Source organism: Mustela nigripes, chromosome 3 (genome assembly GCF_022355385.1).
Source record: "Mustela nigripes isolate SB6536 chromosome 3, MUSNIG.SB6536, whole genome shotgun sequence".
Lineage (NCBI taxonomy): Eukaryota > Metazoa > Chordata > Mammalia > Carnivora > Mustelidae > Mustela > Mustela nigripes.
In genome coordinates this window covers 94686748-94701791 of record NC_081559.1, presented here as the reverse complement: position 1 = coordinate 94701791, position 15044 = coordinate 94686748, and the positions used below count along the sequence as shown (strand labels likewise).

Sequence of the window (15044 nt, the reverse complement as noted above, 5' to 3'; positions counted from 1 at the left end):
GCACTGGATTGGAAATATAAAATGAGTAAAACAAAGTCTCCACATTTAGAAAATTCCCACTAGTTTAATAGGAAGAAGGAAAGTAAACCATAGTTAACAATACCATGTTGCATGGGAGTAGTCTGGCAAAATGGCTGTAAGAACACAGCAGAGGATGTGTCTGTCTCTGTCTGGGCAGTGGGAATTAGATCGTAAAGGTGTCATAAAGAAGGACACTTGAGTTGCATTATGAAGAGAAGGTTTTAGAAACAGAGGAACAGTGCTGAAACGCTGGGGTTCATCTTGCAGTTTAATATTATTTTAAGCATAAGGTCAACATCAGAACTAGATTTTTGAAAGCTTCATTTCACAAAAGTCTGGGGAAAGCTTTATGATAAGTACTAGAAAGAGCTAAGGTGTCTCCTAGGTATAGAGTGGTGGAATAGGCCCAGCCTGGGAACCACACACACCATGGTTAATCCTGACTTACTGTACCATTTTGAGTAGGTCATTTAATTTCAGTTTTGTCATCTATACATGAAACTAATAAAACCCTGTTAGATCGTTTGGAGGATGAAAGGACCATCTATTAAACTGCCTGGTACATAATAGGCCTCTGGTAAATGATGGCTATTCTTACTGTAATTGTAGGTATAATCATATTTCTGCAATTTGTGCATTAAGACAGTCTTGGAAACAACCTTTTAGTAGTGCAATGAAAAAAATATTGGGCTTCGAAACTTGATGTTAATGTCATCCCAGTCATTAACTGAATAAGACCCCTAACCAGATTTTAAGCTTGTATATTTGTAAGAAATGGGCAGTAATATTTACCTTACACAGTGGTTTTAGATTAGGATATTAATTGTAAGTGTACCTAGTAGTGGGGGTTGGTACAGAGTAGTTCCTCTAAATTTAAAAAAGTCTCCTGTAATATGTGGCATAGTATGTGTAGTAGAAGGAATCACAAGTCAGCAGTACAACAAAACACTTGGGAAGAACAGTGATAAAAGGACTGGAAATAAATTTCTGCAGAGAAGGCCCCTTCTTTTTTTTTTTTTTTAAAAGGAGATTTCATGCTGGGAAGCCAAATGCAGGGCCTGAACCCACAACCCTGAGATCAAGACCAAGAGTCAGCTGCTTACCTGACTGAGCCACCCAACCATCCTGGGAAGGCTCCTTCTTAAAAATATATCCTTAGAGATTTTATTCTAATTATTATAGACACTGAATTTTTTTTTTTTCATTTTTACACACACATAAACAGGAACCACGTGGAAAAGATGAACTGGTCATTACAGGTTTAGACTACTTTCCACTTTCTAGGGGTATCTCATTAAGTTTTGGTCTTACATATCATATTCTTAATATAATGAACTATATAACTTCATAGAGCCTCAGGGATATATGCATATTTAAAATTGTTCTCTTAGGTTTTGTGTAATATTTTTTCAGAAATTTAATGACCATGGATAGTAGTGAAGAGATTTTGGTTTTGCTTTGTTTAGTCTACAAAACCAGGTGGTTTTAAGAAAAATCTCTGATTTCTAAAATTGGCTTATCACTGAAACTCCATATTTCCAAAGAAACGCAAAATATTTGATAAAGTGTAGAACCCACTGGCCACTATTATAAGCACATTGCCATTGTTTTAATAGCAAAACCATGAAAAAATAAAATGGTGTTTATATGGATTATGAATATTAACAAAGTAGGAACTTTGGTTCAAATGTGGTTATTTTTTTTTCTCCCTAAGTTCTTATTCCCTGATGCTGCTTCTGAGAAACCTTTAGATGGAAGTTCTTCCACAGACAACAATAATCCTATATCAGGGAGTGAAGATTATGTAAGTTGGAGTTCAATATTAAAATATTTAAAATGCATTGAATTTCTAAGGGGTTACTATATTGCTAGTTTAGTAGCATAAGGACTTTTTATTTTTTAATTTAATTTAATTTTTAAAAATATTTATTTATTTATTTATTTGAGAGAGAGAGAGCATACTCATATGACCAGGTGACGGCATAGAGGGCAGAGGGAGAGAGAATCTTCAAGCAGACTCTCTGCTGAGCACAGAGCCCAATGCAGAGCTCCATCCCAGGGTCCTGAGGTCATGACCTCAGTGAAAATGAAGAGTTGGCTACTTTGGGGTGCCTGGGTGGCTCAGTTGGTTAAGCATCTGCCTTTGTCTCAGGTCTTGATCCCAAGGTCCTGAGATCGAGCTCCACATCAGGCTCCCTGCTTAACAGGGAGTCTGCTTTTCCCTCTGCCCCTGTCTCTTCCGCTTGCTCATGCACTCTCTCTCTCTCTCTCTCTTTCCCTCTCTCAAATAAAAAAAAGGAATTGGCCACTTTACCTACTGAATCAATTTTATTTTAAAAATCACCTTGGAGGAACACCTGGGTGGCTCAGTGGGTTAAAGCCTCTGCCTTTGGCTCGGGTCATGATCCCAGGGTCATGGGATTGAGCCCCGCATCGGGCTCTCTGCTCAGCGGGAGAATGCTTCCCTTCTTCTCTCTCTGCCTGACTCTCTGCCTACTTATGATCTCTCTCTGTCAAATAAATAAATAAAATCTGGGGGAAAAAAAAAGTTAAAAAAAAGCCTTAGGAAAGCTTGAGTAGAGATCATGGCCTCCACTCAAATTATGATACATTGACTATACATATGTATTTTGAGTGGCAAAAACTTTTCTGGAAACAGTGAAAAAATAAGTATATTGTGTATGATTGTAGGATTTCCCTCATTTTAGACTTTTTTATACAATTATCAAATTGATGTTTTGCCATTGTTTCTTCTCTATTTCAAAATCAGACGGTGAGTGGAACACTAATGAAATAAAATGTGTAAAATGAAGCAAAATTTTCACATGTTCCTTATCTAGGTCTTTAATAAATTGAGAAATGAGATGTTTAAGAGACAGGCATAGAGATAAATCAAACTATTTTCAGTCGTTACTTTGGGAAGTAGATTTCATGAAATAAGGAAAAGCAGAGGCTTTATATTTTCAGTTTATATAGTTCTGATTTTATGTTTCTGATTTTGATAATAAGTGTATACTCATAATTAAAAGATTTTAAGGGGTGCCTGTGTGGATCAGTTGCATCTGCCTTCAGCTCAGGTCATGATCCTGGGGGTTCTGAGAAGGAGCCCCACGTCCTGTGTTCTGCTCAGCAGAGAGTTTGCTTCTCCCTCTCCTTCTTTCCCCCTTCCTCCACATTCATGTTCACACATGTATGTGCTCTCTCTCGTGTTCTCTCTCCCAAATAAATAAAACTTTTAAAAAAAAATTACAAAAGCATATTTGGAATACATCTTGAAGCTCCTACAGAAGAAATTGAAAGTTGTGACTTTAGTTTTTCTAAACTGTAGCATCAGTCTTTTGATCCTTGCAGAAATTTTGAAAACACGGTACTGCCTTAAGAACAGTTTAGATAGTAATGTATTAAAGCTTTTAATAAAAGGTAGTTTTGTAGACTAGGTTAATTTTGGTATTAATATCTCCCCCCACACAGTTTTTGATTATACCTGGAAATTTTTTTTTTTAAGATTTTATTTATTTATTTGACAGAGAGGCAGAGATCACAAGTAGGCAGAGAGGCAGGCAGAGAGAGAGGGGGAAGCAGGCTCCCTGCTGAGCAGAGATCCCGATGCAGGGCTGGATCCCAGGACCCTGAGATCATGATCTGAGCTGAAGGCAGAGGCTTAATCCACTGAGTCATCCAGCTGCCCCTGCAAATATGTTGTTAAAAAGTTTTGCTTTGTTTCTGTTTTGTTAAATCCAGAATCTCTACAATCAGTTCAAATCTGCACCATCTGACAGTTTAACATATAAATTGGCTTTGTGTCTTTGTATGATCAATTTCTACCATGGAGGATTAAAAGGAGTGGCACACCTCTGGCAGGAATTTGTTCTTGAAATGCGTTTCAGATGGGAAAACAATTTTCTGATTCCAGGGTAAAAATTTCAATTTTCTTTTTTATATGTAGGTTTTTTGTTTAGTGTAATTAGTCTTTTGACCCATTAATTTTCCTCTTCTAGGAAATCCACCCTAAGAAAGTGTTAATAAACTTTAGACATGATTTATACTCAAAGGTGTTCATTGTAGCAAATTTATAATAGGGGAAAAAAGGTATTGCAGCCTAAGTACAAACATAAAAGAATGGTGTAAATCATGATTTATGTCTACAATGGAAAGTTAATGGCTCCATTACATGTTGTTGTTTTCAAGAATCTCTAGTAACATAGAAAATGATCATAATATTTGTAGTAAAGTAGAATATAGTATTTTGTATACCAAGTGCATTCAGTTTTGCTGATCTATATTTATAGAAACATAATGGGGAAGAAATAAAGCCAAATGTTAACAGTTTTTCCCAGGTGTAAAATTATATTTCTTTTTGTCCTTTATACATTTATATATTTTTCTAAGTCTTTTGTAGTGAACATAAATTCTTTTGTGTGTGTGTGTGTGAACGTATTGTAGTTGAAGAGAAAGCTATTTTAGAGTTTGTAAGTTCAGATACTCAATATTATCTGTAATTTTTGGGAGGAATTTATGTTGACATTTCACTTAATGCAGTAGAAGAGTTTAGTTCCCATGTATTTAAATAATTCATAAGTTACTGCTCATCTACATATATTAAGGCAGAATTATGATGTTAGTAATATAAATTGGTGATTGAGCGAAAAATATTTACTTCTGTTTCATTTGCCAGTCTCTGCTTAGCTGGATTATCTCATCGCCAATTTTTGGGAATTTAGTGGTTTAGAACTAGAGGCTCCTCTTGGCAAAAGAGAGGTGAAAATGAATGTTTTTTAATATTGAGAACCCACTGTAATAATTGAGAACTGAATATGTAATCTAATCTGTTTTGTATGGTGTGAAATACTGTATACTAGCTACTCCCTGGGGTGGATTTAGAGACATTTGTTCATTTTAAGTTTCCCTTAACTTGAGAGCTGTTACTACTTTGCTTTTATGCTTTGAAAAATATATTTGCTGTTGGTGTACAAGGAGGATAAAATAAGTTTTGATTTCTTATTCTTATTTGCCCCATCTTAGTTATCCTACCTATTGAAATCTAGTTTTGATTTCCTATCAAATGGCTGAAATTTGTAGTCATATAAGAAATTCGCATACTTGGAGCCATTTTACTAAAACTTTTCCCACTGCTTTATTTGATAGATTAGCAAGTGGACCCCCAGATCTAAGATGTTGTTTACTACATCAGAAACTACAGGTAAAGATTTCCCAATGACAGTGTCTAAATAATGGTCTTAATTTATTGGAGTTTATTCTAATACTAAATATAGTAATGAATTATAGGCTAGTCTCATCATGCTGCTGTAGGTTACTTGTAGTCACTGTCATTCACAACAGGGTCCAGGGAAGGGTTGGAGAAGGCAAATTAAATATTGAGGAAGTGGATAGATTTTTATTTTGCCTAACTAATTTAAATGTTATTTCTGTTTTCTTAAGATGTTAAATTGTTGTATTGAAAGAAAGAAGGCCCGTGATGAGGGGAGAAAGACAAATACTTCAGATATGCATCCAGGGGATGCTAGAAAAGCTGGAGACCAGCTGGGGCCAGATAATCTAAAAGATATGGATAAGGAAAAGGGAGAGGTAGGAAAATCTTGGGATTCTTGGAGTGACAGTGAAGAAGAATTTTTTGAATGCCTAAGTGATACTGAAGAACTTAAGGGAAACGGACAAGAGAGTGCTAAGAAAGGAGGGCCTAAGGAGATGACAAGCTTAAAACCAGAAGGACGACTATATCAGCATGGAAAGCTCACACTGCTACATAATGGAGAACCTCTCTATATTCCAGTGACCCAGGTAGGATATGGATTGGCTCTTTAAGTTTTAATTGTTTTTATTTTGTTGTTTTTATCTTCATCCTAGTAGGGAATGATTGCTTTGAGTAGGAGCAATTCTTTAAATAAGCTATGTTCAAAGATCTAAGATTTCAAATCTAAATAAACTATTGGGGCTTTCAGGTATTATCATTTCTGAAATTGAGAAGTGTTTTAAAGTTAGAGTAGATAGTACTTCATCATGGTTAAGGTGATATGTTATTTCTTAAAATGAGTAGTAAATACAGAGGTGTTTAAGAAACAAAACCCCCAAATAGAGAAGGAACAAAAGTAAAAACCCTTTAATTTCTTTGATTAGTTTTGTCTGTTCAAAAATACAGTTCGAAGCCACTTTATACCATTAGGAAGTAGAACAACAACAGTTTAACACCTAAGCAAGAACAGTAGTTCCACTGGGTTATTTTTACATAAGTATGTGGATACATTTTATTGTGAATAACTCAATCTAGAAAAAGTAAAAGCCACTACTCACTAGTAGCTCACATTTCTAGAAGTAGCCATTGTTACTGGTTTGGGTTATAATTCCTTATATCTGTTACTATATATTGCTATATATTGATGTATATATATGTGTATACATAAGATACATAGTTTGTGGATTTTTTTGGTCTGGACTTTGTTTTTTTAAGATTTTATTTATTTTAGAGAGAGAAGGATAGTAGTGGGGAGGGGCAGAGGAAGAGGGAGAAAGCAGACTCTCATCACTCAGCTCAATCTTAAAACCCTGAGATCATGACCAGAGCTGAAACCAAGAGTCAGAAGCTTAACCAACTGTGGCACCCAGGCGCCTCTTTTTTGTTTTTAATTGTATGCATTGTTGTACAATTTTTTTGTTTAACCTAGTATGTCTTGGAGATCTTTCCATGTCATTACATATAGGTCTAGTTTATTCCTTTTTAATTGCTGCATAATATTTCATGGGGAAGAAGAGACATAGTTTATTTAACCATTCCCTTCTTAATGCACGCTGTTATTTGCTAGTTTTTGCTATTATAGTGCTACAGTACAAACTCTTGCAGTTTTTCACATATTGTGTGTTCACACTGGAATAATTTTTCTTTAAAGATTTTATTTAGGGGCTCCTGGGTGGCTCAGTGGGTTAAAGCCTCTGCCTTTGGCTCAGGTCATGATCCCAAGGTCCTGGGATCAAGCCCCGCATCGGGCTCTCAGCTCGGCGGGGAGCCTGCTTCCCTTCCTCTTTCTCTGCCTGCCTCTCTGCCTACTTGTGTCTACTACTACTGTCTGTCCAATGGATAAATAAAATCTTTTAAAAAAAATAAAGACTTTATTTATTTGAGAGAGAGAAAGAGAGAGTGCACAGAGGGAGAATGAGAGGGAGAGCAGACTCCCCGCTGAGCTGCGAGCCTGATATGGGCCTTGATCCAAGGACTCTGGGATCATGACCTGAGCCAAAGGCTAATGCTTAATTGGCTGAGCCACCCAAGCACTCCCACATATGAATGTTTCTTAAGGAAGAAGATAAGAAAAGGATTTGCTAGATAAGCAGATACACAAATTACAAAATTCCTGTTCAAAAAGGCTGTGCCTTTTTAATACTCTGGTCACTGGTGCATATAGAAGTGAGGGAATACTATTCTTTACTCAACTTCCCTTTCTCAGTTCCTTTCTCATCCAAACCTATATTGAGTGCCTAATATATGCCAACCACTATTCTAGAACTTGGAGATTTAGCAGTAGACAGTAAGGTTCTTGTACTCATGGAACTTATATTCATATTTTACTTAATTTTTTATAAGTAATTGATGTTACCAGTCATGTAAATTTTTACCAGTATAATGGACAAGAGTAGTATCTCTATGTTTTAGATAGTTTTCTCTGATTTGTTATGAACTTAAGCATCATTTAGTACATTTATTGGCCATCTTTTTCTTTGACTTCCCTGTCATTTTTCCTTTAGGTTGCTGACCTGTTCTTGCTTATTTATATTAGTCCTTCATATTTTAGATATAGATTCTTTGTTATATATGTTGTACATGTTTTCTCCTGTCATTTAAAAGACATTTGCTTATTTATTGATTTATAAACTATTTATAAAGTGTACAAACCTTAGAGCTACTGCTGGTGAGCTTTTTCATTTTTGAAAAAGCTGCCATCCAGATCATGATGTGGAAAATTCCCATCATCCTAGAACAATACTGATCAATAGAAGTTTCTGTGAAAACAGAAATGGACATTTTCTGTCTGTCCTATCCAGTACTATAGCTATTACCCATTTGTAGCCATTGAGTGCTGAAGGGTGGCTAATGCAACTGAGGAACTGATTTTTTTTTTAATTTACTAAATTTACTTAAATTTAAATAGCCTGGTATATTGGATAGCATAACCCAGTACTCCCCTCCAGGTAAGTTTTTTTCTGACTTTATCACCATAGGTTAATTTTGTCAGTTTTTGAATCTCATACATGCAATTATGTTCTGTTTACTCTTTTGTTTATAAAGGCAGTCATGCATTTCTTACTCTTGCATTGAGCCTTTTTAAAACTACCATGTGTGAGATTCTTCCATGTTGTCACATGAGTCGTTATTTGTGTGTGTGTTTTATTACTTTATAGTATTCTGTTATGTGAACATGCCATAGTTTGCTCATCCATTCACCTGCTGATGGAATTTGAGTTGTTTATAGTTTGAGCTATTACAAATACATGAACATTCTTGGGTGCCTGGGTGGCTCAGTGGGTTAAGCCGCTGCCTTCGGCTCAGGTCATGATCTCGGGGTCCTGGGATCGAGTCCCGCATCGGGCTCTCTGTTCAGCAGGGAGCCTGCTTCTCTCTCTCTCTGCCTGCCTCTCTGTCTACTTGTGATCTCTGTCTGTCATATAAACAAATAAAATCTTAAAAAAAAAAAAAACCAAATAAGTGTCTTTTGGTGAATGTAGGCACTCATTTTCTTTTAGATACATTTCTAAGAGTAGGATGGTTTTTGCCATATGGTAGAAATATGTTCTTGTTTTAGTAGATACTGCCACATGATCTCCCAGAGTGGTTGAATAGTTTATATTCCCTCCAACAGTGTATAACAATTGTTGTTGATTCCACATAATCCCTAACATTTGGTGTGTCACCAGTCCCAGGTTTGATGATTTCCTAGGAGGACTCATAAGACTCAGCATATAGTTGTGCTCATAGCTATAATTTATTATAGTAAAAGGATACAAAGCAAAATCAGGAATAGGAAGTGGCCCATAGGACAAAGTTTGGAAGATATCATACAGGCTTCTAAGAGTCCTCTCCTAGTTTGGTCACACAGGATATGCCTAATTCTCACTCCAGCAATAAATTATGATTGCATGTGAAATGTTGTTTACTGGAGGGTGTTTTTAGAGGGTCGGTGCTCCGAGGTTTTACTTGGGGGGCTGGTCACATTGGCACCCTTCACCTAGCATGTACCTTAATTCCAGATTACCGGAAGGAAAGCAGGTGTTCAGCATAAACCATATTGTTTGCACAAATAATTTAGGCACATTGTGCCATTTTTATCAGTTCTGAGTATGGTGGGGACCCTGTCAGAATCCAAGTTTCTAGATGCCAACAGAGGGTCAACTTTGCAAACAGGCCTTTCAGAGGCTAGCAGTCTGAAGTCTGCTATGTTGAGTCTTCTGTGACTGTTTGACTATTTCAGTCATTTTAATTTTTGGCCTTTTGGTGGGTATGTAGTAGTATCTCATGTTTTTACATTTCCCTGGTGAGTGATGGTCCTGAATACATTTTCATTATTATATTTTATATATTGTCCATTTGGATATTTCCTTGGTGAAGTACTTATTCAGAATCTTTGCCTATTTTTTAAAAGTTGGGGTTTTTTTGTATTGTTTTGCTTTGTTTCTTAATGTATTTTGTGTGAGTTTTTAGCCAGATATATGTATTATAGATAACTTCTCCAATCTATGGCTTGTCTATTCATTTTCTTAATGATGCCTTTTGTTGAATAGACATTCTTAATTTTAATAAAGTCTGAGTTGTCAGTGTTCTTCTTATGGGCATAGTGCTTTGTCTCCCTATTAAGAAATCTTTTTCTACCCTAGTGTCCTGGAGATAGTCTCTTATGTTTCCTTCTGGAAGCTTTATTGTTTTACTTATTGCATTTATATTTGTGACCCACCTCAGATTGACTGTGTTTGGTATGAGGAAAAGGCTGATTGTCTTTTCTCTGTAAGGATATATAATTATGTTCCAACACCATTATTCAAAAGAACTGCTTTTTCCCACAGAATGGCAGTAGTGTCTTTGTTGTAAATCATATGATCTTATGTGTTTTGGTCTATGTCTGGACTATTTATTCTCTCCACTACTCTCTATCCTTGTACCAATAAGGTACTATATTACTGTAACTTACAGTCTTTCGGTCTTGTGGTATAAATCTTTTAACTTTGTTCTTCAAGATTATCATGGCTGTCCATTGCATTTTTATGTAAATTTGAGAATCAGCTTGTCATTTTTCACAGTACAAAATAATCCTGCTGGGATTTTTATTCTATATTGCATTGAATTTACAAATTAATTTAGGGGGAATTGACCTCTTAACTATTTTGAGTCCCATGACCATGAAATACCTTTCATTTTATTTAAGATTTCTTTTACTTTCCCTTATCAGTGATTTATAGTTTTCAATGTAGAGGTTTTGCACATCTTTTATTAGATTTAATTCATAGTCTTCATTATTTCTTAAATGTTATAAATGGCATTTAAAAAATTCCATTGAGGGGCGCCTCGGTGGCTCAGTTGTTAAGCGTCTGCCTTCTGCTCGGGTCATGATCCTGGGGTGCTGGGATCGAGCCCCACATTGGACTCTCTTCTCAGCGGGGAGTCTGCTTCTCCCTCTCCCTCTGCTCCTGCTTGTGTTTCCTCTCTTGCTCTGTCTCTCTCTGCCAAATAAATAAATTAAAAAAAAAAATTCCATTGAAATTTTCCCCCCCGAAATGTAGAAACAGTTGATTTTTGCATACAGACTTTGGATGTAGCAATCTTAGCACATTTACATATTATTTCCAGCAGTTTGTAAATTATTTGGAGTTTTCTGTATATATACTCATGCTGTCTGTTAACATAGACAGTTTGAATTTTGATTTTCCAACCTTTATACTTCTTAATTCTTTTTCATACTTTATTGTACTGGACCACCAGTACTGTGTTGATTAATGTATGGATACCTGCTCTTGCTCTCAATTTCAGGAGGAAAACATATAATAATCGTTGAGTGTATCTGATGTTGTTATCATTTATCATATTAAGGAAGTTCTTTTCTATTCCTAGTTTTTGAGGGTTTTTATCATGAACAGGTGTTATATTTTATCCAGAGCTTTTCTGCATATTGAGTTTATCATTAAGCTAATCGTGAATTTTAAGTGAAACAGCACATAATAAGTGAACATTGTTTAGTACACAGTAAGCACTCAGTTTTTAGCTTTTATTCTTCTGAGCACTTTTTCTTATAAGACATAAGTGGTTAGTATTGCTTCTCAGGATGCAAGGATTTACTTAAAAGTTGTAAGCAGTTTGTATATATATATTTTAAGATTTTATTTATTTATTTGACAGAGATCACAAGTAACCAGAGAGGCAGGCAGAGAGAGACAGAGAGAGAGGAGGAAGCAGGCTCCCCGCTGAGCAGAGAACCCAATGTGGGGCTTGATCCCAGGACCCTGGGATCATGACCCGAGCCAAAGGCAGAGGTTTTAACCCACTGAGCCACCCAGGTACCCCAGCAGTTTATATATTTTAAAATAGGTTGATTAATTTCAATAATTATGCAGTTGGATATTGGGATGTTTGCTTGATAATAACTCTCTTATCCATGCTTACACAGTTTTATGCCAGGTGGCTATCATTTACAAGATTAGTTTTTTTTGTTTGACAGGCTGTATGCTTTTTGTTCATTATATCCTTTTAAAAGTAAATTATATTTCATAGGTATTTCATTATTAAATTTTAGTATCAGGAAAGAATACTCTAATACTATAGAACAAGTGTATAGTTAATCTAATTTTGTATGGGAGCATGCACTTGGCATTGAGGTCTTGTGGTGTAGACATTGGTTTTGGAATCTACCAGAACTAGATTTATATTCTGGCACACCACTTAATAAACAGTATTGCTAGTACAAGCTGTGTTTTCTTTCTGAGACTTGTTTTGATCTCTAATAAAAATAATAGGTTGGTTTGCATTTTTTAGAATTTTGTGTAAATTTTATTCATTTTTATTTTGTGTGTATAGGAATTCTATCAGCATAATTATTTTGAGATTCAGACATATTGTTGTTATATCAATGGTTCATTCATTTGTATTGCTTAGTAGTGTTCCATTGCATGGATACACCATAGTTTGTTAATCCATTCATTTTTCATAAGGAAACTTTGAGGAGTAATGGATATATTCATTATTTAGATTTTGGTGATTGACCTTTTAAATTACTCTATGTCAATTATACTTCACAAAAGTGGTTAAAAAAGTTAAGTGGTTCTGTGATCAGTGATTGACAGAAGAAAAGTCTTTCTCCTCTGTCATATCTTCAGTTCAAAACCCTGTTTATTTGTTTAATAATCAAATATTAAATATTTTAAAAGCCAGTAGTAGTTTGTATTACTCTGGGCTGTTAAGGATTAAACCACATATGTTTAAAAGCATTTGGCATGTAAGTATCCAGCAAAGGTTAATTTATTTTATCTTTTCTCTTTCCAAGTTTTAATAACAGTATTCCTTATATTTAATGATCTAGTTACATCTATGTTGTCTTGGTTTGATTGGGTTAATGAAGATTCCAGGAAAGTTTTTCTGGAAGCTCAGGCATTATTTCTTTTCAAAAGGCTGTACCCTCCTCATTCATTTTAGATGATTCATTTTCTATATTCAAATTTATTATATAAATCTGGAATAATTTAAACTTTTTTCTCAACATACATCCTATGTGTTTAAAAATTCATTTTTATATTTTACGTTTAGGCCTGATTTGTTTAGGCAAATCAGGGCAGATTTTTAGTCTATTTTACTTTCTTACTTTAAAGTTAATCTCACTTAAATTATAATCATTGTATGTGTATTTTACATAAATGGTTGGAGTTCAAAATGATCTCAGTTAAAACAGTTAAAATTTCACAAAGTTATCTTAAAATGTGCCATTAATCAGTTGCCCACTTCACACACACACAAATAAAACTTTATATAGATCCTTGCTTCGTAGGAATTAAAGCACACTTTCATAGTTCTTTCTTATAGACATAGTTCAACCTAAAATTTATGGCTAGGAAAAGCTCAAAGACTTTACCTAATATTCTAGAGGCAGAGCTAGAAGAGAAACCTGTGGAGAATCTCTTAGAGCAAGAGTCCTTAACTAGTGGATTGAACCAAATTAGTAGTTCTCAAAGTCAGCATCAGATGGATGTCTGAGATTGTGTGTTCAGTTTGACACTTGAGTTTTGCCACTTGATTTTGGCTAGTTCACTTATCTCTGTACCTGAGTTTCATCAGTTGTGGAATGCTCTGACCTCCTCTCCATGATTATATGAGATCATGTATATTGAGAAAGCTTTGGGCATATTTAGAAGTGGTAGATATGAAAGTTTATGGATGGTCCTCGGGCTATTTGCTGATTATATTCCTTGTAATCTGTTCTTTACTTACAGTTGGCTCGAGATTTCCAGGTGGGAGGGGTATCAGTATCTTTTCAATGTCTTGTTCCTTTCTTGCAATCCTGAGATTTCAGGGCTATGGGACAATGAAAAGTAGCTCCTTCCTAATGAAGAGACTGAAGGCCTCTGCTCTTGTTCATATAATTTTTTAATTTGTGGTATTTGATATCAGTGGGAGGTTATAATTAAAACCTAACTATTTTGTTTCCAATTGCTAGCTAACATTTATTGAATATGTGGCAGGATTTTTTCTTCACAAGAAAGAGTCACAGAGAGCTTGAGTGATTGTCCGGGGTCCTAGAGCTGGGATTCAAACATAGGCACGTTGTTTCTAGAGCCCAAGCTCTTAACCACTGTGTCATATTGCCTTACCTATGATTATTCAACCCTGAGTATCAGTGTGAGACTTTAAATGTGATGCATGTTCATTTTACATAAAACAAAAATTCGTAATTCTATAATCCACAGATGATCACTGGTAGAGCAGTTTCTTTCAATTTTTCCATTATCAAACAATTTTCCTATTATTGTACATTGAGATTCTTTCCATTTATCACACTATTATAAGTAATCCTGTGGTGCTGTTTCTAGAAGTGAATTATTGGGTCAGAGAGCATGATCATTAATGCTGTGTATTGATTCCCTGATTGTCATCTAGAAAAGTTTATACATTATGTTCTCTTCAGCAGTGTGTGAAAGTGTCCCATTTAGGTTTGTTTCAAAAATGAGGATAGTAGAATAAAAGTTATTTTCTTTTGTTTTTTGTTTTGTGTTTTGAATGCCATAGCTTTACCATGCTCTTAATTTATTTTTGACAGATATTTGTGAAAATTATTTATATTTGTGGCAGTGGTTCTCAACTGGGGAGTGATTTTTGCCCCCCAGGGATATTTGGTAATATCAGGAAACACTTGTGATTGTTGTGAGGTGGAGTAGTGATAATAGCCCTCTAAAAGGTAGAGGCAGTAGACACTGCTAAACATCCTACAATGCATAGGACAGGCTCACCACAAAGAATTATTCTAAAATGTCACTAGTGCTGGGGCTCTAAAACCCTGCTTTATAGTAAGCTCTTGAAATCTAGAAGGAATGTATTTATTGGGAAGATGCTCTGAAAAGTTGTTTCTATTGGGCTTTATGTTACTATCTAGGAATAGAAAAGTTGATTTTTTTTTTTTTGGCGTTAACAGTAAAGCAGGCAAGTTTTGTTTGGTTAGTCTTTGGATTGTTGAGTGCTTCATATTTCAGATATAAAATCTAATGGAATCAGTTCTTAGAGAACTTTCCTAAGAGCCTTTGAACAGCTTGGAATGTTCAGAATGATTCTATAGTTGTGTCTTCCTTTAGGTTTGCCTTAGCTTCTTTTTTATTTGGGGTTACCATTAAAATCTATAATGTCTCTGATTCTCAAAATAAAAGTCCAAAAACTCATAGTATGTTCTTATAATAGTTTGTATTTCTTTGGTGTTAGTTGTGATCTCTCCTCTTTCATTCATGATTTTATTTATTTGGGTCCTTTCTCTTTTCTTTTTGATAAGTTGGGC

The 15044-nt window shown here is 35.2% G+C and overlaps 1 protein-coding gene across 2 annotated transcripts in view; it reads left to right on the top strand.

Annotated features, from left to right (window-relative positions):
• RAB3GAP1 (RAB3 GTPase activating protein catalytic subunit 1) overlaps positions 1-15044 on the top strand; it is a 114324-nt gene that overhangs the window by 74314 nt on the left and 24966 nt on the right. For both annotated transcript variants that reach the window (XM_059394392.1, XM_059394393.1), the window contains exons 14-17: positions 1736-1825; positions 3763-3935; positions 5167-5221; positions 5461-5820. In XM_059394392.1, the coding sequence (XP_059250375.1) occupies positions 1736-1825; positions 3763-3935; positions 5167-5221; positions 5461-5820 (678 nt within the window). The remainder of the gene's footprint in view (positions 1-1735; positions 1826-3762; positions 3936-5166; positions 5222-5460; positions 5821-15044) is intronic.